This window comes from Canis lupus, chromosome 14, assembly GCF_048164855.1.
Source record: "Canis lupus baileyi chromosome 14, mCanLup2.hap1, whole genome shotgun sequence".
Taxonomy (NCBI): domain Eukaryota; kingdom Metazoa; phylum Chordata; class Mammalia; order Carnivora; family Canidae; genus Canis; species Canis lupus.
The window spans coordinates 11,888,203-11,913,102 of NC_132851.1; the positions used below are offsets into that span (position 1 = coordinate 11,888,203).

Genomic DNA, 24,900 nt, shown 5'->3' on the forward strand with positions numbered 1-24,900 from the left:
GCAGTGGAATTAGTTGTAGTTCTTGGACCAAATTACAGAGTAGAGAAAACATCACACAAGGTATTTTTCCTTTTTAATGTGACATGAAAAATAGGTCATCTTTCTTAGTCAAGAAATTTGACTATTTTATCTCCATTAAAGCCAAATAAAATGATTTAGTATTAAAAATTAAAAACAGAAAAAAAGGATCACTTGTTTTAATTATATATATATATGTTAAATGAATCAAAAATTCAACAAATATACTAGAACAGTGGGAAATAAGATTTGGTTAAACTTTACACTTATCTATAGATATCTTTATTAAAGTATCTTATGCATGATGATGTGTGTATCTTTACATATATATGTATGAATATATGTATCTCTATGAATATATATGTAAAGTTAGACCAGATGGCAAATTAATTTGAGACACTTACTATTAGTGATAGTATAGACAGATGGCAAATTAATTTGAGACACTTACTCTTAATGATACTATTTTTTTAAAAAATATCAACTTCAAATTTCAGTCTAAGATGCTTAAAATCAGCATACTGAAAATGAGTGCTTCTGAAAAAAATTAAGGAAACACAAATAACTATGAAAAATGACAATTAGGTTTTTCTTTAAGGGCAGCCCAAGTAGCTCTGCGGTTTAGCACTGCCTTTGGCCCAGGGCGTGATCCTAGAGACCTGAGATCGAGTCCCATGTAGGGCTCCCTGCATGGAGCCTGCTTCTCCCTCTGCCTGTGTCTCTGCCTCTCTCTCTCTCTCTCTCTCTCTCTCTCTCTGTATCTCATGAATAAATAAATAAAATCTTAAAAAAAAGATTTATCCATTTTAGAGAGAAATATTGAGTATGAATGGGGAAGGACAGAGGAACAAAGAGAATTCTAAGCAGACTCCATGCCCAGAGTGGAGCCTGACACAGGACTCAGTCTCACGACCCTGAGATCATGATCTGAGCTGAAGTCGAGAGTCAGATGCTTAACTGACTGAGCCACTCAGGTACCCCACAATTCATTTTATTTATAAAAGAGAATTATCAAGTGCTCCAGTGGTGCAGTTAGTGCGTGGTACTTATAAAAGAGAATTATCAAGGAAGTTTAGGTTAAAGTATAATTCCATACATCAGATAACTCCAGTGGAGGTTGGTTCTGTCAAACATAGTGCAGATTCTGGAGGTATTGAGTGATTTTTCATCTATTACTTCATGATAGACTATCCCCAAACTTAATATCTTAAACCTACAATATTGTTTTCCCTCTCATATCTGAGGACTGGTTTGGTTGATCTTGGCTGTGCTCTAGGATGCTCTGCCTGAAGGTGAGGATCCAGTGGGCTCTGCTACTCCCCAAGAGTTGAATTCGGGTTGTTCCATGTGTGTTTATTCCAGAGCACAGGCTGAAGGGAGAGCCGGCTACCTGGGGCCAGGCTCATTACATTGCAGTGGTAGAGGTTCAAGATGGCAAGCTTCATCCAGCAAGCACTTTTCAAATGTTTCTGAATATCATGTCATCCAACATCAACAGATCAGGGATGCCTACTCTGCATTCAGGGAGGGGAGAGGAATGAATATTTGCTGAATAATTCAAATCATCATAGTTCTTCTCATACATTGCAGGTCTTTTGGAACTGTACTTTTTTAGGGTCTCTACTCATGGTGTTTTTAAATGTAATGCTAATTCACAAGCCTGAGAATGAATGAATTTTTTCCTCTTTGAAATTGGAAATTTTTTGCCTTATTCTTCAAAGAAAAAGGACAAGAGTTTATTTTATCTTAATCTTTCATCTAGCTTCTTCCCCCTAAATTTGTAAGGGAAGAGTTTGCAAATGTAACATAAATTCAATTAGAGATAAAAAGAGGGAATGGAGAGGAAAAAATAGAATATAGACAATCAATCATAGATCTCTTCTTTATATTGTAAGAAATCTTTTCAGATCTGTAGCTGAAGTTGTCAGGCACTCTTTCATGAATAAAGCATTACCAAATTAAGTAGTTTTTCCCATAACAAGTAATTTTGGTTCCAAGTTTGTCATTCAGAAACCTTAGGGTATCATGGCCAGTGTTCATGGTAAGTCTGGTAGTAGACTAGATTCTTAAGAGCTTTAAATCAAAATTTTCCAATAGTACTTAGTACTTGTTATACAGATTTTGATTAGCTCACCCAATATGGGATTTTTTAGAATTTATATTTTCATACTCTGCAAATCAAGGATCCTGAAGAATTAAGTTCTTAAAAGAATAGCAACAGAATTCTATTTTAGATCAACGATATTTATAAAGAATTGTATTAATATATTTAAGCACTTTTGTCATAGTAGTCCTAATCATCATCGTGTTTGAATTTTCTCTTTCCCTAAGGAATAAAGACTTCATCTCAGTTGAGAATTCCAAGTGAGAAGGCGTTTTATGTTTCAGTTAAGTGTAATATTAAACATTGGGGCCTTCAGTTAACAAATGACAATTAGAACATAAGTAATGAAATGTTATTCTGACCTCTTTGGAGACTTCCGTAGACTAAGCTAATATTTCACATTTGCACTTGTTCGTAAAAAAGAGGAATTTTCTAGATAGAGGTAGAGATCACTGTTATTTGTTTGTTTTATATTCTGCTACAGGCACAAGCATTGTTCCCTTTCAGAAGAAACGATTGACTCATATGTCTGGATGGATGGCTCTGATTCCAAATGCAAAGCACATTAATTGGTATTTTAAAGATGTAGATCACATAACCAACATATCTTATACATCAACATTCTATGGATTTAAGGTATACAAAAAGCTTTAAAATTCATCTTCTAATAATGATGATTACATATTATGCAAATGCAGCCTAGGTCTTATCCTTATACCAGTTGTTAGACCCAGAATATGCTTCCCTCACATACTGACATGTCCTGCACACACTTCATGACCTACCCTAAATCTAAAAAGCAAGCTAAAAAAAGAAACCTTGTGTAGGAATTAGAATTTGCCATATTCCCATAGTACTAAGCTTGTGTCCTGTATTACCATGATAATAGTATTTTGAGTGCTTATGATATTCCAGGTACCAGTTAAGGGCTTTGTAATTTGTATTTTAAAGTATACCAAACACAGGGCACCTGGGTGGCTCAGTCTATTAAGTGTCTGCCTTTGGCTTGGGTCATGATCCCAGGGTCCTGGAATTAAGCCCCACATCAGGCTCTCTGCTCAGCGGGCGGTCTGCTTGTCCCCCTCCCTCTGTCCTTTCCCTCATGCTGTCTCTCTCTCAAATAAATTTAAAAAAAAAATTTAAATAAAACCCGAAGAAAATAATAGGCCAAGTCCTGTATACCCATCACCTAGTTCTATCTAACATTCAGTGAATATTTACTTTTTTTTTTTTTTTTTTAAGAAATAAACATTTTCAGAGTGCCTTGGTGGCACAGTCACTTAAGCATCCAACTCTTGGTTTCAGCTCCAGTCATGATCTTAAGGTTGGGAGAGCAAGCCCTGTGTGGGGCTCCATGCTCAGTGCTGACTCTGCTTAAGTCTTTCTCCCCCCTCCCTGTGTGTGCACTCTCTATATATAATCAATAAATACATCTTTAAAAATAAACAAATAAACAAACAAAACAAACAAACATTTTTTTTTAATTTTTATTTATTTATGATAGAGAGAGAGAGAGAGGCAGAGACCTAGGCAGAGGGAGAAGCAGGCTCCATGCACCGGGAGCCTGACGTGGGATTCGATCCTGGGTCTCCAGGATCGCGCCCTGGGCCAAAGGCAGGCGCTAAACCGCTGCGCCACCCAGGGATCCCAAACAAACATTTTCAATGAAGTGGAAAGCCCCTGTATGGCTTCCCCTGATCTCATTCCTCACTCTAGTAGTAACCAATAAACAATACTTAGCATTGTTTTAAATGTTTTCAGATATTACAGAAATGAAATATTCCTATATATATGTGTGTATACAGAGAGAGTTTCATTGCCTTTGGATAGAATTAGCATTATTGCCACAAACATGTAAAATGTTATTAAACAAAATATGAATGCAACATGACAAACTGAAACCAAAATTTAAGTCTTAATATGAGGGCTAAATATATGTCATAAAAATTAATGTATATTATTCAGGATGTTAACATATACAATGATATTTTGGGGCAAACATTTATAGGAAGAAGACTATGTAATCATATCTCACAACTTTACTCAAAATCCTGATATGTTTAATGTTATTGATATGAGGAATGGTTCTTCAAATCCACTGAGTTGGAATACAAGCAAGAATGGAGACTGGCATCTTGAAGCTAACACAAGTACTCTCTATTACTTGGGTATGTATTCATTAGGCAAAAGTGATTATTTTATCTAACGCTTTGTCTAAAAGGAAAGAAAAAAATGCTTGGTGGGAAAATATGTTATACAGTGCCTTATAGATAGTAGGATTCAAGAATTGTTTGCTGAGTACATGGATTGGAGACTAAATTTATGTTGAAAAAGACCTTGAGGGTTCCCTGGGTGGCGCAGCGGTTTGGCGCCTGCCTTTGGCCCAGGGCGCGATCCCGGAGACCCGGGATCGAATCCCACATCGGGCTCCCAGTGCATGGAGCCTGCTTCTCCCTCTGCCTGTGTCTCTGCCTCTCTCTCTCTCTCTGTCTCTTTGTGACTATCATAAATAAATAAAAATTTTAAAAAATTTATAAAAAAAAAAAAGAAAGAAAAAGACCTTGAGTTGAATTAAGAACTTACTATGTTTGGAGATAACACCAACACTCTTACACATAGCCCTACAAGTTATTTCACAAAATTAGAGGAAATGAGTAGAAAGGAAGCTATCAAGTATTTTGTTTCCATTTTTACTATTTTATAATTTTGGGAAAATAAAAAATATTTAAGAATAAATTTTGAATTCCAAAATATTTTTTGTAAAGTAATTTTGAATGTATGATTCTCAATAAGACATGTGCATTTCATCAGAATTTTCCATAAATAGTCCATAAATTTGAACTCTATCAAGCTAGTAAAGACTATTTTTAGGAGTGTCTGGGTGGTTTAGTTGGTTAAGCATCTGCCTTTGGCTCAGGTCCTGATTTCAGGGTTCTGGGATCGAGACCTATGTCAGGCTCCCTGCTAATGCTAAGCAGGAGTCTGCTTCTCCCTCTGTCTGTCCCCCCTGGTTGTGTACTCATTCTTTCTCTCTCTCAAATAAATAAAATCTTTAAAAAAATAAAATAAAGCATATTTTAAAATTGCCATGATTTTGTCTACATTTAAGTTCTTTGATCATATTTAAAGTGCTTTCCTTCACTTTTAGTGTCAGGAAGAAATGATCTTCAGCAGTCTCAGCCCATTTCAGGGACCCTGGATCCTGATGTGAAAGATGTTATTATTAATTTCCAAGCTTACTGCTGCATTCTCCAGGACTGCTTTCCTGTACATCCCCCATCAAGAAAACCAATTCCCAGGAAGCGACCATCCATATATAAGTATATAGGCCTTTTGTTTGTTAATACCTTCAATAGCATTTAACAGAATTCTTTTCACATGTCACTCTCCGGTGAGAAAATAATGCCCTCCTCCTGTACAATGCCTTTTAAGTCACAAAGAACTTCCATACTGATTACTTCACTTGGGCCTTAGACTTGCAGAATGTTAGATATGGATTACTAGACCAACTCCTTTATTATATAGGTAAGAAAGCTGAAGCCAATGGCCTTTAGTGAATTACCCAAAATCACAAAACTTGATGAGACTTCCAGAATAGCACCAGAAACTAAGTCTCCTCATTAATCCAATGCTTTCTTAGCAGGTGGTGTCTCTTTGTCTAGAATAACTGTCATGGTCAGATTTCATAATACAACTTATTTAATTTTATTTCAAATGTTTGATCCCCTAATATATGTTCACTCTGACAGTTAAAAATGATTTTTCTATCTTTGAAACTTGCGTAGCTCTTTACCTTTATTTCTCATGTGAAACACCACTCTCTATCTTGTATTATAGTAATTACCATACATCATGGTACTAGCATGTGATGGTTGGTACTAGTCTTCAAAACCCTTAAAGGTATAATCCTGATTTGATGTATATTTATGTCCTTTATGGACAAATAATAATCATAAAAATAATGATAGTGATGATAAAAGCTAACATTTAGTGGGCACTTAGGCCACTACTATGCAGCAAGTACAACCCAATGTTTTTTTTATGAAGTGAGTTACATTTCAAAATATGCAGATAGAATAGTAGCTATTGCACAAAAGAATAATAATTGAATTTTTTTGATGTATTCATTTGATCATTAAAAAATATTGGAGCACTTGCTATGGCCAGGCTCTGTGCTAAGCACAGAGGAGCCAATTGTAAACAACACAAATGTGGTCCCTGCTCTCATTACAGTCACATTCAATTCAAAGGGACAGATGCCAACACAAGGAAGCAGGAAAACAACAAAGTAAACAGAAAATTAAATACATGAGTGTGAGTTGTGATAAAAATTATAAGGGAAAGGGGTAGGGGTGTGATAGAGAGCAATATGGCAAGGACCTCCTTTGGGTAGGGTGATTAGGAATAGTCTCTCAAGGGAGGGGACATTCCAGCTGAGACCCAAAGGCTGGGAAAGAGGTGACCATGTGAAGGATGGAGGGGGGGGATGTGGTGTTCTAGGCCCAGGAAGCATCTTGGGCAGAGGCCCTAGTATGGGAGAGAGTGTGGCATCTATGAGAGAGAAAATCAGCATGGCTGGACCCTGGTGAAGAAAAGAGGGGCCTGGAAATGGTGTTGGAAACAGGTGGAAATCAGACCATTCAGGTCATGCAGACAGTTAGCATAAAGAAATAGAAGAAACTTTTAAATGATTTACATCTGAGAAGTGATGTACTCCAAATTACATTTTGAAAATGCCACTTTTGCTCTCTGGCCGTATTACACAGGGACAGTGGAGAAAGTAGAATGGCTCATAAATAGACTAGAGAGCTGTATAAGAGACATGAGCCATCAAGGTTATTGACCCAAAAGTACTTGCATAGTCTAAGGTAGTTAAATTACTGAAAATTTAATTAATATTTATTATATACTCACATAGTAGATTTAGATTGGTCTAGACCAGGATGTGATAGAGGAATATGTTGGTATGTATATGTCTTAGCATAGATTTTCCCCCCACAGTATGAATTATGCTTACTAGAAATAGCTATAATTGGATTTATTAATTTATATTATATAGATAGCTATCAGTGAAAACAAGCAGAATCATGATCCAGAACTGGTACCTCAAGATTAGGATATAAAGCTCTAGCATGCAACCCACATATGCTTTGTTTAAGCGTTATCTAGGCTTTATTGATCATAACAATGAACAGTAAGAAGAGTGTATCATGCATAATACAGTGCTGGTGGGGATAAGAATGAAAGGCTATTAATCTTGAGAAAAGCTAGATAAAATCAATGATTGAATCTGTATAATGCTGGTCAGATTTTTTAGTTAGAAAGATACAACTGTTAAGTTTTTCTGAAATTGCTTCATGAAAAATAATGTATTATTGTAAGTCTAAATTAACTGCTATCCTTTCTTTTAAACTTAGTAAAACAAGTTTTTATAACAGAATTTTTAACGTATTTCTTAGTAATATGGTTTAGTAATTCAAATATATAATACCAATATACTTTAACCAAACTATATATTGACGGTTTTGTAGAATTCAAGAATTAGTATCATGGAATTTTTTAAAGTTTTACTACTTCAGAAAGCAACTCTGATTGTGAATGTTTTCCAGTAGGAAAATATCATCAAATTTATAATAACATTCTCTACAACAATTTGCATTGAGTTGGTTTCTAGATGGTATAGCGACGAAAAGCGGAGACTGCCTCTCCGCCAAAGCAGTTTTTATATCTCCTTCAGTTTAATATAAACTTCATTCTGATTGCAGACCTGCCGTCCCTGATCCCAGCCCAGAGGCTTAACCTCTTTGACTCATCCTTACCAATTCATAAACCATCCTTCTATTCCTCTCTTCACAGAATCTAGTGACCATATCTTCTTTCATGCTCCCCCCAGGCAGTAGAACCATATATAAGGGTCTTTAAATGGACAAAGGATGAGTTTCTTTTTACTTTATACCATCTGAAATCTTTTTTAAAAAGATTTATTTATTTTAGAGAGAAAGAGCTCAAGCCAGGGGAGGGGCAGAAGGAAAAGCAGAGAGGGAATCTCAAGCAGACTCCCCACTGAACATGGAGCCTGGAGTGGGTCTCAGTCTCACAATACCTGAGAAATCAAGATTCAGATGCTTAGCTGACTGAGCCACCCAGGTGCCCTTCTACCATGTGAAATCTTATAAGGAAATTAAATAATTTACATTTTAGCCAAAATTAGTGTATCACAATGAGGATTTAGTGAGAGAAAAGGTGAGTCAGATTATCGAAAGAAAGCAAGTTTTCTTCAATGGAGGAAAAAAAAGCTATATGTGTGAGGTCGTGTGTGTTATTATAGCAATTGCACATATTAACTTGCCTACTTAGTGAAATTATAAATTCTCTAATTTGCATTCTATCATCCCAAAACATTTAGTATAAGGAGATGATGATCATTAAGTATATAAAGACAATACTTAATGGAACTATTTCTCTTCTGTTTTCAGCTTATGGTCAAATGATTCTTTCTGGAAATCATCTCGAGAAAATAATTATACCATACCTCACCCAGGAGCAAATGTGGTTATTCCTGAAGGTAAGTCATAAACATAAACAAAATGCCTGTGTTTATGTGACATTAGGATAGATACCACAAAGTTAGCATTCCACCTTTATGCAGCACACCCTAGGGAAAGAGCAGATGTGAAGTGATGGATTCTAGTATTGTGTCCTGGATACCAGACCTAGCCTTCTGAGTTTTATATGGGTTTAAACCTGAATATTAAGATAATAGACATTCTGGGAGAGACAAAAATAAGTCATTGTGTGGGAAAAGGGTTGCAAACTTTGAAACCAGGACTCACTGGTAAGTGTGTCAGTGTTTTTATTTATAATATATAGTATGGATTATGTTATATCTCTTATATTAAAGTATTATTTTATAGGAACATGGGTTGTAGCAGACACAGATATTCCACCAATGGAAAGTCTCACTATTTGGGGAGTTCTCGAACTGGAAGATAAACACAGTATGAGAGCTGCAGAGTCTTCTTACAGAAAGGTTGTTCTGAATGCTACCTACATATCACTTCAGGTAATAAGGAGGGGCATATAATTTTATACCTTTATTAGTAAAATTCTAATATGTTGGAGATTTACTGAAAACAAATTATAGAAAGTATATGTAATCAATGTGAAATAAAAAACACAACTGGCTCTAACCCATGAGATGTAAGCCTCATGTAAATTCAGTACATTTCTGCTGTCCTTTCAACTGGTGGTTACATATTCCTGAGGGAGTAATTATGCTACCTTTTACAGTGAAGTTTGTCCATTTTTATCCTATGTAGAATATTTGTATTACTGTTAGGTAGAGTTAAACCTGCAACTTGCTCCAACAACCAGAGAATCCCTAGGAGTTCTGGAAAAAAATAAAAGATTTTAAATTTTTTCTTTTTTTTAGAAAGTGAACTGTTTCTTAAAATGAATGGACATAGAATTGTGAAAACAGGAAAAGACTAATAAGAATATTTCAGCTGTTTGGAACAATCACCTCATTCTCTCATAAACCTCAGATAGTCTTGAACATGTAACAGTATAATTAGTTAAGTTGTTCTGTCAGTCTTTTATTACTGTTAATTAAAAAGAATGGCCTAACCAAAAGTGATGAAGTATCATTAAAAAGTAAAAGTGGGTAGTAACCTTTCTTTAATAAAACTAGGCCTTTAGTTTTAAAGATATGCAGTATTTTGGTATTTAGATGCATGAGCTTTGAGGTAAATTAAAGTGACGACTGAGTCCTTACCTCAGTTGGGAACTTTGGGTAAGTTATTTGACCACTTATAGCACCAGTTTTCTGACCTATCAAGTGAGAATAATAACAGCAATGCATAGGTTTAGTGTAAAAGTCAAATGATATATGTAAAGCCTTACACATTATGTCTGGCATGGAATCAGCAAGCATTTAGTAGTAGCTGCTATTATTAACAATGAGGACTCCTACTTGTCATATGCAGTGCATGTAAGTGTGAAGAATGTATTTCATATATGTCATGTGTTGCTAAAATAAAACGTGATCTGTCCATATAGCACAAGTTTAGGTGTTAGCAATTTTCAGCTTTAGATATAGCACTGATAATAAGTACCTGTTGAGTCTGACCTTGGAAAAGTCGTTTAAGCTACAGATCCCAAAGTAACAGGGTTAAATCAAGGTCACTTCCAGATACAATTCTGTTTTTTGTATAACAAATTTCACTTTTTGTTTTTTTTTGTTTTTTTTTTTTACTAGAGGAGGCTGCCAGTATCTTCCTAACTCCTTTTTTATGGGCAAAAAACAAAAATTTTTTCTGCTCAATCTTTAACTATTAACAATTTTCTGCTTCACTGCAGGGAGGTAGGTTGATTGGTGGCTGGGAAGATAACCCTTTTAAAGGAGAATTACAGATTGTTCTTAGAGGAAATCATTCTACTCCAGAGTGGGCTCTTCCAGAAGGACCAAATCAAGGATCAAAGGTCTTAGGTATATGTTTTCAGATACTGAAAGTATCATATCGGTTTTGAAAATGTATTTTAAAACATGTAGCACCAAAATACCTGTTGTCAGTTCAAGATGTTATGATATCAAAAACTTACACAGAGGTTTATTTACAGTAAAGGGTTGTAAAAATAAATCAAAAATCTTTTATTAAATCATATCACACTGAAATAGGTATAGATATGTGTATTTGAAACCAAAAAGGAATTTATGGCAAAACTAACATAAATCCCTCTATATGTATATTATTTCATCAGTCTGATTTTCTTTATAATAACTTTCCCTTTATATAAATTTTTTATATATCATACTTTTTATATTTTAGTGCTTTTCCCTTAAAGGTAACTTTTTTTGCACATTATTACACTTACATTATTAATAATCTGTGGATCAGTTGACTCTACTATCAGTTATCCAGTCACAACTGTTGCTGAACTTTATACTTTCTAGTTGGATTTTTATGGCCTTGGGTATTCCTTTCTAAGCCTGGAAAGAAAAGGAACTGAGAGGGTTTATTTGGTCATAATTAGTAACCACATTTATTAACACAGCTGCATATTAATTGAAACAATGCAGACAAGCACGTACGGAAGTTTCTTTCCCATACTGTTTCTGAAACAGTGACAATCCAAAAAAAGGAACATAAAAAAATGACATCAGAATGATTTTAAGTCTCCACTGGTCAATGTCCCAGGGCAGACAAATCCAATCTTAAAAAATACTTGCTTTTGTTAGTTTATTTTTTTGTTCTTTCAAAAGTAACATTTCAAACAACACAGATGATATCAAGAAAAAATACCCATCTTTCTAATTCTCCACATCATGAGGAAACTTGCATCTATAGTTAGCAGTGGTTCCAGGCCAAACTAAAGAGAATAGGTTTTCTTTCTCAGTTAAGACATATGGATATCTGTCCAGATCAATACTTACAGATAATAACCTTACAGATAATAACCTTTTTAAAGTATATTACCCTACTCTATTAGTATATTATGATTGATTCCATCATTCTCTTTTGATGTACATTAGATTTATTCCAGTTTTCCAGTATTTTCAAATATTATCATAGTAGGCATTCTCATTCACATATCCTTGTGCACTGGCTTTATTTAATTTCTATAGACCAGATTCCTAGAAGTGGGTCAGGGGGTCAAAGTCTTCTTGTAAAGCCCTGAGCAGATAATTCAAGTTCATTCCATTCCTTCTAAAATGTCCAATCACTTATTAAAACATATCAATGTACCGTTTCATTTTATATTAGCACCTAACTCAGTGCTATGTGGTGAATAAATACAAGTTTTTCTCCTTCAGGGGTGTTTGGTGAGCTGGATCTTCATGGAATTCCACGTTCAATATATAAAACGAAACTCTCAGAAACTGCAGAGGCGGGTTCCAAAGTCCTATCTCTAGTGGATGCTGTGGATTGGCAGGTACAGGAAATAGGATGTGGTGGGAACTGAATATACATAGTGGGTCAACTTAAGGTGTATTTCTTATTCTCATGGACATTTTTCTCATAGGATTAATCAGATAAGAAATGTATATTTTGCAGTAGCTTGCACTCAAAAGCTTACCTGATAGCAGGCATTTAAAAATTGGGATCTTAAAGGTCCTTCAGAATATATCAAGAACATTATATATTAGTTATGAAAGGAAAATATGAAAGTTTTTGAGTAAAATAAGTTTATGTGTGTCTTTCCCACATTTTAGGAATACCGAGTAATAGTTAATTGTGTAAAATTTAAAAACTCTGAGGAACTTTTTAAGTCTTAAAGAATATTATACTGACCAGTTTTTAATAAAATATGAGTATATTTGCTTCGATCTATTTAATTTTTAAAAAGTATATTGCCTATGATTTTAATGACTGAATTAAATTTGAGGAAATGCTGAGATGAATAAAAATTTAGAATTCTTAATATCAAACAAGCATATTTATTTTTAGAGACCTCGATGTATATTTTGTCCCTTCTGATAATATCATGTTGCTAATCAGACATAAATTAAATTAGAAATTTTTTTTTAAATTAGAAATTTTTAACAGTTGTTATTAAGAAATAGAAACCTATTTTAAAAATTGTTCTTGAATTTGGCACTTGAATTTTCCAAGGAGGGAGAAGAGATTGTGATAACAACCACAAGCTATGATTTCCACCAGACAGAAACTAGAAGTATCATTAAAATCCTGCATGACCAGAAAATTCTCATTCTCAATGATACCCTTTCCTACACTCACCTTGGTAAGTGGCTGTTCCTTAACTAAATAGATATGTAATTAAAATGTCTTGAAATATTCACATTTTTAGTGCTCTCCTTTATAATTATTCAACAAATATTCAGCAAAGGCTAATGTATAACATCCCTTGAGGTAAGGCTAGTACTTTCTGCTTTAAGCAAGTTTCTAAGTGATTTTTTTAAATTAATTTATTTCTTTGAGAGGGAAAATGTGTGAGCTTGGGGGGAGGTGCAGAGGGAGAAGAAGGGGTAGGTAAAGGGGCAGAGGAAGGGGGAGGGGCTGAGGGAGGTGGGGAGGGGCAGAGGGAGAGGGACAGAGGGAATCAGAGAATCTCCAGCAGACTAGATGCTGAGGGAGGAGCCCCACACAGGGCTCTATCTCATGATCCTGAGGTCATGACCTGAGCCAAAATCAAGAGTCAGAGGCATAATTGACTGAGCCATCAGGTGCCCCCTAGGTATTTCTTATGCACACTGAATTTTGAGAAAGAGCAAGCACCTTTGTCCTAAATTAAAAAGTATCATGGAGGGAGGGAATCTAAGATGGCGATTATAAGATTATTCAGCATAGTATTTTTTTTTTTGGTGTAAATAAAAGAAATGCTTTTGACTGCATTTCACTTAATAAAGTAAAAAAGTATCATGCGGAGAGCTAAGACCACAATGTAGTAGGAGGCCCCTAGGCTCATCTCGTCCCTCAAACAGATAGCTAGTCCCTCAACTAGATAACTTCAGTCATTCTGAATACCCAAGAAAGCATTCTGAGGTCTGACAAAACAAAGTTCACAACTAGAAGAAAAGAGGCTATGTTGAGGATGGTAGGAAGTGCGGAGACATGGTTTGGGGGAGAAATGGATCCCAAATGCTATATAGGGGAGGGAGGCCTGGTTGCAAAAAAAGGCAAGAGAGAGTATAGCACAGGGGAAAGAGTAAGGTGAACATTTCCCCAAACCACTGGCTAGAAAAACAGAGAGGCTGTTTTCATGAGTTTTAGCAATCAGCAAGGCTGATTGGAGTTTAAAACTGGAGTTTTAAAGGTCGAGGGCTTGGCAGGGATGGAGCCCTGAGGGCTTTGTCCTGCTCCTGGAGAGAAGGCAGGCAGGCAAGCAAGCCTGGGGGCAGATAGCAAAATCTGAGGAATGCCTAAAATACAAAGAGACTGTTCTCTCTTGGAGCATTTTTGTGAGAGGTAGCTTTCATGGAGATGCCTCTCTGGGGACAAAAATGCTGCGGGCACCATTTCCCTCCCCGATCCCTCAGCACTGTTGCAGAGGCATGTGTGCAAAGCAGCTCAGCACCAACACCTGCTGCCTAGCCTGCTTGCTCTGAGGCCCACTCCCCTGCACTCTGGTGTGACTGTCTTCCACCAAGCCTTCCTCAGTGCTGGTGCAGGGGGACTTTCCCCTAGAACACCCAGTGCAGGTCCCTGCCCTCACCATGTCCACAATGCCAGAGTTGTAAAAGTCAGCGGGCTTGGCTGGGATAGAGACTGGAGGGCACTGCACTGCTCCTAGAGAGAAAGCAGGCCCACAACCCTGGGGGCAGATGGTTTGGAAACAGTGGCCTGAAAAACACCTGGGATGCACAGGGCGGGAGATTATTTGCTCTTCTGGGGGTGCTTCCCTGAGAGGCAGCGTGCATGGAGACTCCTCTCCAGGGACAAAGGACTGCCTGGCACTATTTCCCACCCCCGCCCCTCAGCCTAAACAGGAGCCAGTTGCAGTAAACAGCACAGCACGGACACTGGCTGCCTACTCTGCTTATACCCAAGTTCTGCACCCTTGTGCTCTGCCAGTATGGCCCTTCTCAGTCAAGTGTGCCTCAGTCCCAGTGCAGTGGGCTCCTTTCTCAGAAGACCAGCAGAGACCCTGGCCCACATCACATCTCCCAACCAGAGTTCTGCAGGGCTTCAGTTCTACTGGTAGCGTCAGGTCTCATTTAACAAGCAGACCAGAAAACACCTAGTTAAAAACTCGCCACACTCTGGCCAAGGTCCAAACACTGCCAGTGAAGGCGAGGAGAGTCTCTGCAGATGACTGGCCTGAAGGATAGAGTAGTCAAAACACAGCAGCAGAGTGTGAACAATAAACACCAGAGACACTCCCTAAAGTGCCAGGCCCTGGCCACTATATGACCTCTTCTTTAGAAAGCCATTACTCTAATGAGCAGAACACATAACAAGCTTTTCTAACACACAGAAGGAGACAGAGATTTAGAGAAAATGGCAAGATGGAGGAATTCATCCCACATGAAAGAATAAGATAAGGTCATGGCCAGAGTTCTAAGGGAAATAGATATAAGTGATGTGCCTGATGGAGAATTTAAAGCAACAATCATAAGGATATTTGCTGGACTTGAGAGAAGAATGGAAAACTTCAGGGAGGCCCTTAAAAAGATAAAATAATAAAAAACAGAGATACAATAGTCCAAAAACAATAATCAGAAATGAAAACTGGCAAGCCAAAAACTTGGCAAACCAGAAGAGAGTGGCATGATATATTCAATGTGCTGAATTGGAAAAATCTGCAGGCAGCCATACTCTATCTAGCAAGGCTATCATTCAGAATAGAAGGAGAGCTAAAGAGTTTCCCAAACAAAAACTAAAGGGGTTCATGACCACTAAACCAGACCTGCAAGAAATAGTAAAGGGGACTCTTTGAGAGGAAAGGAGAGACCAAAAGAGATACAAGAAAGGAACTTAAAAATCTCCAGAAACAATGAAAAAATGAGTAATAAAATGGTACTAAATACATATCTATCAATAATTACTCTGAATATAAATTGACTAGGCACTCCAATCAAAAGATATAGTTTGTCAAAATGGATAAAAAAAAACAAAAAACATGACCCATCTAAATGCTGTCTACAAGAGTCTCATTTTAGACCTAAAGACCTGCAGATTGAAAGAGAGGGGTTGGAGAAATATGTATCATGCAAATGGATGTTAAAAAAAAAAAAAAGCTGGAGTAGTGATACTTGTATATACAGACTAGATTTTAAAACAAAGACTGTACCAAGAGATGAAGAGGGGCTCTGGGTGGCACAGTTGGTTAAGGATCTGCCCTTGGCTCAGGTCATGATTCCAGGGTCCTGGAATTGGGCCCCACATCAGGCTCCTTGCTCAGCCAGGAGTCTGCTTCTCCATCTTCCTTTACCCTTCCTCCCTGCCCCATTAATGTACTCTCTCTGTGTCTGTTTCACAAATAAATGAATAAAATCTTAAGAAAAAAAAGGGAGTGGAGAAGGGCACTATATCATAATAAAAGGGACTATACAACAAGAAGATCTAACAACTGTAAATATCTATGCCCCAAACAATTAATAACAAACATAAAGGAACTCATTGATAATAATACGAGATTAGTACTCTACTATTGGGATTTCATTAAGATAAAAACCTTCTGCACAGTGAAGCAAACAGTCAACAAAATGAGAAGGAACTTTTGGAATAGGAAAAGATATTTGTAAATGACATATCTAACAAAGGGTTAGTATCCAAAATCTATAAAGAATATATCAGACTTACCACCCAAAAAACAAATAATCCAGTTAAGAAATGGACAGAAGACACAGACATTTTTCCAAAGAGGATATACAGACGGCTAACAGACACATGAGAAGTAACTCAGCATCACTCATCATCAGGGAAATACAAAACTACAATGAGATACCACCTCACACCTGTCAGAGTGCTTAAAATTAACAACACAGGAAACAACAGACATTTGCAAGGATACTAGGGAAGAGGAACCTTCTTACACTGTTAGTGGGAATGCAAACTGGTGCAACCACTTTGGAAAACAGTATAGAGGTTCCTCAACAAGTTTAAAATAGAACTGCTCCATGATCCAGCAGTTGCTCTACTAGGTATTTACCCAAAGGATACAAAAATAGTAATTCAAAAGGATACATGCCCCCTGATGTTTATTGCGGTGTTATCAACAATAACCGAATTATGGAAAGAGCCCAAATGTCCATCAGCTGATGAATGGATAAAGGAGAGGTAGAGGTATATATATATATATATATATATAGTGAATTATTATTCAGCCATCAAAGAGAATGAAATCTTGCTATTTGCAATGATGTGGATGGAACTAGAGGGTATTTTGCTAAGCGAAATAAGTTAATTAGAGAAAGACAGATACTGTATGATTTTCTTACGAGGAATTTAAGAAAGAAAAGAAATTAACATAGAGGAAAGGACAGGAAAACCAGACTCTTAACTATAGAGTCAAACTATTAGTTACCAGAGGGGAAGTGGGGGGAGGTGGGTTAAATGGATGATGGGGATTAAGGCACTTGTGATAAGCACTGGTTGTTGTCTGTAAGTGTTGAATCACTAAATTCTATATCTGAAACACTCTATGTTAACTAACTGAAATTTAAGTAAAACCTTGGGAAAAAAAATAAAAGGTATAATTTCAGTCTGCCATCTATGTATGTTTAAATATGCAAATCTAATTAATTCACACATATTAGAAAATTATATGGCCTGTGAATTGCAAAGGAACCAATAAACACAGGTATTTTTCAACATTGGTGATAATCTAGCTGTCCGTCTCTTGCAGCTGAAAGATACCATGTTCCTGGAACAGGTCAGAGCTATACATTAGCAGCTGATGTTGGGATACTGAGCAGAAACATCAAAATACTTGGTGAAGATTATCCAGGTTGGTTCAAGGAATCTTTTGGTGCACGTGTCCTGGTCAGCTCATTCACTCAAGATATGATGACATTTAAAGGTTCGTACAAATTTGAAATATAGCATGGTCTCTTTTACGTTTAGTCAATCCTTAAATATTATTCACATTTCTTTTTAGAATCACATGAGTTTAAAAAAATTCAGTGAGTACATTTTAAAGACCTTACTGGCTTTATTCAGTGGTTCATGAATCAGGCAGTATCTGATCTAGCAGATAAAAAGGAGCTCCAAAGAGCTGTGCAAAATGAAAGATTTTTATAGGCAGAGAGCAGGAACATGGGAGGTATACCCGGCAAGAAAACAAATTGGTTATTGCAAGTTTATTTTCCTTTAGGGGATGGCAGGGGCTAGTCAGCATGTTACCTAACTAGTGCTGATCAAGAGATTCCTGATGGGCTGGTTTAAGATTCCATTACGGGGAGAAGAACTGTAATTAAGTTCAGTCTTGGTTTGGTGACATGGGGCTGAGCGTAAGCAACTCCCAATTTGGGCCCATTGGCTTGTTTTTAACACAGAAAAATAAAGCCTGGAGAAGGGTTTTGTAAGCCAAGGTGTTGCCCTCCAAAAGCAAATCTGTAACATTTTTCTACTCATTTTATCTTCATAGACAATAAGAATTATCAAACTAACAATAACATTAGGTAACAGCTAGCCCAGCCTCTCACCCAAACAGCAGTTGTTTATAAAAAGCACAACAGATCTGTTATTTTCATTTGAAGGAAAATTTCAAACATATGCTAAATTTTCAAACACAGAGAAACGTATAATGAATCCCAGTATACCCATCACTAGTTACCACAGTGATCAATTTTGGTCAGTCATGTTCTAACTGTATGACCACCCACTCTCTTTAAGCCCCTGGGTTATTTTGAAGCAACTACATATATTTTTTAATTGAGATATAATTGACATATAGCTTTGTGTAAGTTTAAGGTATATACTGTATTTATTTTGATACATTTATATATCGATATGATTACCACCATAGTGTTAGCTAACACTTCGGTTGTGTCGCATAATTATTACATCTTTTTTTGTGGCAAGAACAATTAAGATCTGGTCTCTTAGCAACGTTGAGTTTACAATATAGTATTGTTGACTGTAATCACCATGCTGTACATTAGATCTCCAAGTCTTATTTATCCACTAGTGGCAAGTTTATACCCTTAACCAACATCTTCCTAATTCCCACTGCCCCCCAGCATCACCCTAGCTCCTGATAATCACCATTCTACTCTCTGTTTTTATGCATTTGGCTTTTTTAGATTTCACATGTAAGCATCATACAGTATTTGTCTTTCTCTGACTTATCTCACTTAGCATAATGCCCTCAAGGTCCATCTGTGTTGTAACAAATGGTAAGAGCTCCTCCTATTTATGGATGAATAATACTCCACGGTTCTAATATGCATCATTTTCTTTATCAGTTCATCCATTGGTGGACACTTAGGTTGTCTCCAGATCTTGGGTATTGTGAATGAAGCAATCATGTTTTATTTCATCTAAAAATATTTCAGTATGTGGGGCACCTGGGTGGCTCATTCGGATAAGTGTCTTTAAAAAATCTTTAAAAAATATATTTCCATATGTAACTTTCAAAGACTTCTTTAAAAATATCTTGTTTTTTAAAACATTTTAAAATAAAAATGTTAATAATCATTCCTTATCATCAAATGATTAGATTCCCCCAGTCCATTCTTTCTCCTTTCTTCCTGTCTTTCTTCTGTCTTTCCTTCCTTTCACATGAACTTTCTTTGTTCAAATCAAGATCTAAATAAGACCATGTGGCCATTGATTATGAATCTTAAATCTCTGATTCATTGATCTCTCCTTATAATTTATTTATAAAAGAAACTAGATCATCCCTTCTACAGTATTTCCAACAGTCTGGAGTTTAGTGATTCATCTCTAGAACATAAGCTGTTCCTGTCTCCTTTATATTTTCTTTTTTTAAATATTTTATTTATTTATTTGACAGAGTGCGTGTGTGAGAGAGAGGGAGACAGAGAGAGTATGAGTGAGCGAAGGGGCAGAGGGCGAATCAGGCTCCCCACTGAACAGGCAGCCTGACGCAGGACTCAATACCAGGACCCTGGGATCATGATCTGAGCTGAAAGCACACATAACTGACTGAGCCATCCAGGCACCCCCTCCGTTGTATATTCTTTCATAGGTAGCGTAGAAGTGTAGAACTAGAAAACTGATTGTACTCCGACTCTATTTTTAGGTAAAAATTCTTCATAGTTGATGGTGTATTTTCCCATTAGTAGACACATAATGTATGATTATTTCTCCCTTTGTGAAGTTACAGGCATTAATGATCATTGCCTAGATCTATTAAATCACTGAGGTTTAAAATGGTGATATTTTAATTCTACCATTCCCTCCTCATTTATTATCTAGAATATTTCTATAACGAGAAGCTTCCCCAGTCAACTATTTGACTACCCTGAGAAATAGTTTATATAGGAAATGTAGGGAAAATGCTTGATTCTTTCCTATTATGAGCTAGTTTTTGAAATAGTGAGTTGGTTTCCAGCCATTCTCCAAAAGTGACAAGCATTTTTATTTTATTTTATTTTTTTTTTATATTTTTTTTGTTTGTTATTAGTGTCATTATGAGCTCTCCTCCTCACTCATAATTCTGCCTATTGCATTTTGCAACAACTCTAATTTTAGAAAACCTTTATATTGAAGCAAGCAGCCATCCCACTATAACTTCCTACCTTTTGGACATAATTTGTCAACGGGAGCTTAACTGATGATGATAACAGTAATGATGATCCTGATATGATAGTCCAGGCACTGTGCTAAGCATTTAATGCATATTATCTCATTTAATCCTCATAGTGCTATGCATAGATATTGTCCCCTTTTAAAGGTAGATAAATAGACTGTTAATGGGTTGAAGTTGCTCTGACGTTGGATACTAATCCACACCTGTCTCACTTCAAATCCCATAATGGATGCTATTCCTATGACAACCTATGACAACCTTTCCTTGCTTTTAGAAATTGTTTTGTGATGTTAGTAAACATCTATGGCTTGTGTTGGTCCAGACGGTCTGTGGCAATCATTTCCTCTCTGTCTCTATCTTATTACTATATTTCCCACTGTACATCCAATTGCTGGCTTATGGATTTTGAGACCATTCTAGTAAACTCTAGTACATTTTCCCCTTCTAATACAAAGTAACTCTTCCCCAATGTGTTATATTAAATATCAGTTTTTGAAATGAATAATATACCCTACTGTTTTTTACCAGACATGAATCTCTGTGCCTCCATTTTCTTATATTGAATAAAAGAATAGTGAAAGTTCCTAACTCACAGGATGCTGTATGAGAATTAAACCGCAAATTACCTTTTAAGCACTTGGCACAGTGAACTCTCTCATGGATAGCTATTGCTGTTATTACTACTCTATGAAATTGCCTCTTGTCACCTCAGTGGTACCTATGACAAACTGATGAGCAGATACTTGGTAATGCATATTCTGGAAAGGATTATGTAAAGACAATGCCCTTGAAATCTCTCTAGAGCATCAAAATTGAACTGTCAGGTAAATTATCTCTTTGCTTTATGTCATGCATTCTCAACAGGAACAGTATCACTACCAGGGGGATGAAAACTGGATCTTGTGGGGCAAAAAAACTTAGATAAGCAATAGTTTGTGGCCCTCCAAAGAGCCATCATACATGAAGAGATATATGGTATATTTGAGGTACTGAAATTTCATGGGGAGGGGAGGCTATCAGGAAAAAAGTCTAAAAAGGCTCTTCTGGAGGTCAATGAAAGAAAAGTTTAGGAACACTGCCTTATTTGGATTAAAGGAGCTAAGAAAAATGAATGAGATTTCCGCAAAAAAAGTCGAAATCAAATTTGTAATTTGGAAAAATACAACTCTTGTAGCTTCTCAAAAATTTGTATTCTGTTTCAAGAAAAAAAAAAAAAATGTTGTAACTCTTCCCTCCCTGCCCTGCCAGGAAATGCAAGGATAAGTAATGTGGAATTTTATCACAGTGGTCAAGAAGGCTTCAGGGATAACACAGATCCAAGACATGCTGTAACATTTCTGAACTTAGGACAGGTTTGTACTTGAATTTTTCCATATGTTCAAAATAAAGTATTTTGACTTTATTTTCATTTAGCTTTCCTAAAAAGGTATATCTTAGAATTGCTAAGACTATATGATCTAATATAACTTTCTTAGATACATTTCCCATCAACTTTTTTAGACTCATAGCAGCATCTGATTTCCCCCTTTCACACATTTATTTAAAGTCAGTAAAAACAAAAAGCAGAAAAAAGAGCATAGTGATGAAAGAATTAAAGATCTATATTATTTCAGAACTCCACTTTACTTTGCAGTGATCAAAAATATTCCCAAGTAGTTTCTATTGATCAAAGTAAGGATTGCTTCCATTTCTCAAATGAAAAGCATGTACGTATATCTATGCCTCTGTCAAAAGTGGGAACATAGATGTGCTTAGAAGGCTAGTGATTTGAGAATAAAATGAGAGAGAATATATTTTTTATGGAAATAAAAAATAATTTTGCAAGTTTGAGGTTACAACCCCAAACCTACTCATTAACTGGTTCCTACAGACATTTGAATTGTAATCCCCTGACTAGAGTATCAACTTTTGTAATTAAAAAAGTCCTTGCTCATCATATAATAAACTGTTCTGAAAGATAATTTTTAGTTTTTTAGTATTTTATAGGTAATGATAGAAATACAAGTGCATAGAAGAGTACTTCAGAATTTTTTATCTGCAGTTAAATCTGCATTTTTCCTTTACTTAATCATAAATTGAAGATATATAGACATTTCTCAGGATTAAAAGATCTACAGAGAAATCATCTTCTTTCATGGAACATGAAATGAGCATTTTACTTGTCACGATTTGTTTCCTGAAAATCACCTACTTCAAATTTTTTCCTTAAATATATTTTAATTTTATTTTAAAATGTTCACTGAATTCTTATGATTTGTAGATTCAAGAACGTGGCTCATCTTATATTCGAGGCTGTGCCTTTCACAATGGCTTCTCCCCAGCAATTGGTGTGTTTGGGACAGATGGATTAGACATAGATAACAACATCATTCACTTTACAGTGGGGGAAGGTAGGATGATAATATTCTTATCCAAATAGTATGCTTTCTGAGACAGTCTTATCTGAAGACTGTAGAGCCATGCTGTCCAATTGATCTTTTTGTGAGAATGGAAATGGCCTATATCTGTGCTGATATGGTAATTACTAAACTGTATGTGGCCACTGAACACTTAAAATATGTCTGCTATGATTGAGGAGCTGGATTTTGAATTTTAATTGTACTTAATTTATTTGTAGTTACCTTACATTTAAGTAGTTACATGTGGTTATGGTTATCTTATTGGACAGTACAACTCTAGAAGAATTATTTATCAGATCATGATCTTGTGTGAATTATCTAATCACTGATAGTTTAAATTACTATTATTTTTCTTACCATGACACTTAAAATACTCCCCACATATCAATCAAAAAGATTATTCACAAAGTTTACTATTTTATAGAAGTTGGACTTGGTTTTAGGAGGTCATCTTTTCTTGAATATCTGTATAAAGCAAATATTTGTATAAAGCATAATACAAACTCAATGTGTACAAAATTGATGTATGTGCTTATTAAAATCTGAGGTGGATCCTGTGAATATTTAACAGGCACCCCAGAAGATTCTAAAACAAGTAGACTATTAAAGAAGTAGAGTTCAAAGGGCAAACTCTAAAATTTAAGAGGTTGATTTGTCAGGCTCAAACTAGAAAAACTAATTTTATGGAACCATGAAAGACATTCCCCATAGTACTCATTACCAATTTGTATGTATTTTAGGGGACTTTGTTCATTTGTTTTTGCAGGCATAAGAATATGGGGGGATGCCAACAGAGTTCGAGGGAACTTGGTTGTACTTTCTGTTTGGCCGGGAACCTATCAAAACAAAAAAGATTTAAGTTCAACTCTCTGGCATGCGGCAATTGAGGTAGGGGGATTTATAATTATGCAAAATAATTACATAGTTTTACAAGAGTGCCCTAAATTATAATTTTTAATTTCTTTACCAAAGATTATTACTGAAAACTGTTTCTTTCTTAGGTAAAGATTGGTGCACTAATAAAATGAGCTAATGAAAGGAGTGAATAGATTTTCTTAAGAGGTGTTGTGAGCTTCCATAGCCTTTGAAATGTTCTTGGTGTTGATGTCCAGTGGTTTAAATGGTTTTTATTTCCTTGCTTCTCCAACATTAATTATCACTTTCAAGTTTTGGGGCAGGGTCTCCCTGCTGCTAATTGACTGAGTGCCTTTCCCATATTGCTGCTTAACTCTGAATTTAACTTCCTTCTTTATAGGGAAAATTAGAATGAGAGCACAGCATCTCTAAAATCCCTTTCTCATCTAAAAGTCTTATGACTTTCTATACAAGGTTATGTACTCTTCTCTGGCATGACTAGTTGGATCCTTCTTGTTTCCCACAAAGTTTCCTCAATAACTGCAGGCCATCAGGTATATAGGATGAGATTGCAGGCAGGCCAAGTAAGTACAGAGAAAGGGTCTGGAGGACATATCGCCCCGTCTTGTTTTTATTCTACTTGCCTATGCCATAGGAGCCAAAAGGAATTTAAAAAATAGCTCTTTTGGAAGATGGGATAAGGATTCAGTTTTGGTTTTGTGCAACTTTTAATAATCACCTTAAAGTAAAACCGTGAAAGCCTGAAATGTGGTATATGTTTATGATAACACTTTCTTTCCATCCTATTTATAGATGTGAGAATTTAATCCAATGTCAATTCCAGATCTTTAAAGTTTTCTGTCTCTTTTCTGAATTTCATTTAACTCTATTCTCTTATCATAATATTTAAAACTAAAGGTGCTTAATACTTTAAATGGTTGAAATTTTGGCTGCTTTGCTGACACCAAAGGCAAGAACTAATCTTCTGTGCTCTAATCTTCTGTGCTTCTGTGTTTCATTTTTTGCCACCTCAACTGGACTCATAAAGTAAAATTATTTAGTGACTACCTAACACTCGTGTTCAACCAGTTTTTCATACAGCAGATTTTATTGAAAATAGTAAGTGCTTCTGTTGACTGTTATGGTCCACTATAGTCACCTTAGTTTTTCTCTTAATAAATCAAACTGGTAACATAATATAAGCAATACTGCAATTTGTCTATGGCTTAGAATTATTGAGTGACACCCAGGGGATTGTGTGACTGAAATAAATCTCTTTTCTAATGAAATCTAAGTGTCTAGTGATGATTTTACACCAAGAACTTAAGGTAATTTCAATATTCC

General features: G+C 35.9%; 1 protein-coding gene across 5 annotated transcripts in view; it reads left to right on the forward strand.

Moving 5' to 3' along the window:
- The window catches only part of PKHD1L1 (PKHD1 like 1), a 147,717-nt gene that overhangs the window by 89,311 nt on the left and 33,506 nt on the right, over positions 1–24,900 (forward strand). For all 5 annotated transcript variants that reach the window (XM_072774258.1, XM_072774260.1, XM_072774261.1 and 2 more), the window contains exons 51-62: positions 2,607–2,758; positions 4,131–4,290; positions 5,271–5,442; positions 8,599–8,687; positions 9,037–9,185; positions 10,481–10,610; positions 11,937–12,055; positions 12,736–12,865; positions 17,432–17,605; positions 21,551–21,654; positions 22,563–22,692; positions 23,468–23,589. In XM_072774258.1, the coding sequence (XP_072630359.1) occupies positions 2,607–2,758; positions 4,131–4,290; positions 5,271–5,442; positions 8,599–8,687; positions 9,037–9,185; positions 10,481–10,610; positions 11,937–12,055; positions 12,736–12,865; positions 17,432–17,605; positions 21,551–21,654; positions 22,563–22,692; positions 23,468–23,589 (1,631 nt within the window). The remainder of the gene's footprint in view (positions 1–2,606; positions 2,759–4,130; positions 4,291–5,270; positions 5,443–8,598; positions 8,688–9,036; positions 9,186–10,480; positions 10,611–11,936; positions 12,056–12,735; positions 12,866–17,431; positions 17,606–21,550; positions 21,655–22,562; positions 22,693–23,467; positions 23,590–24,900) is intronic.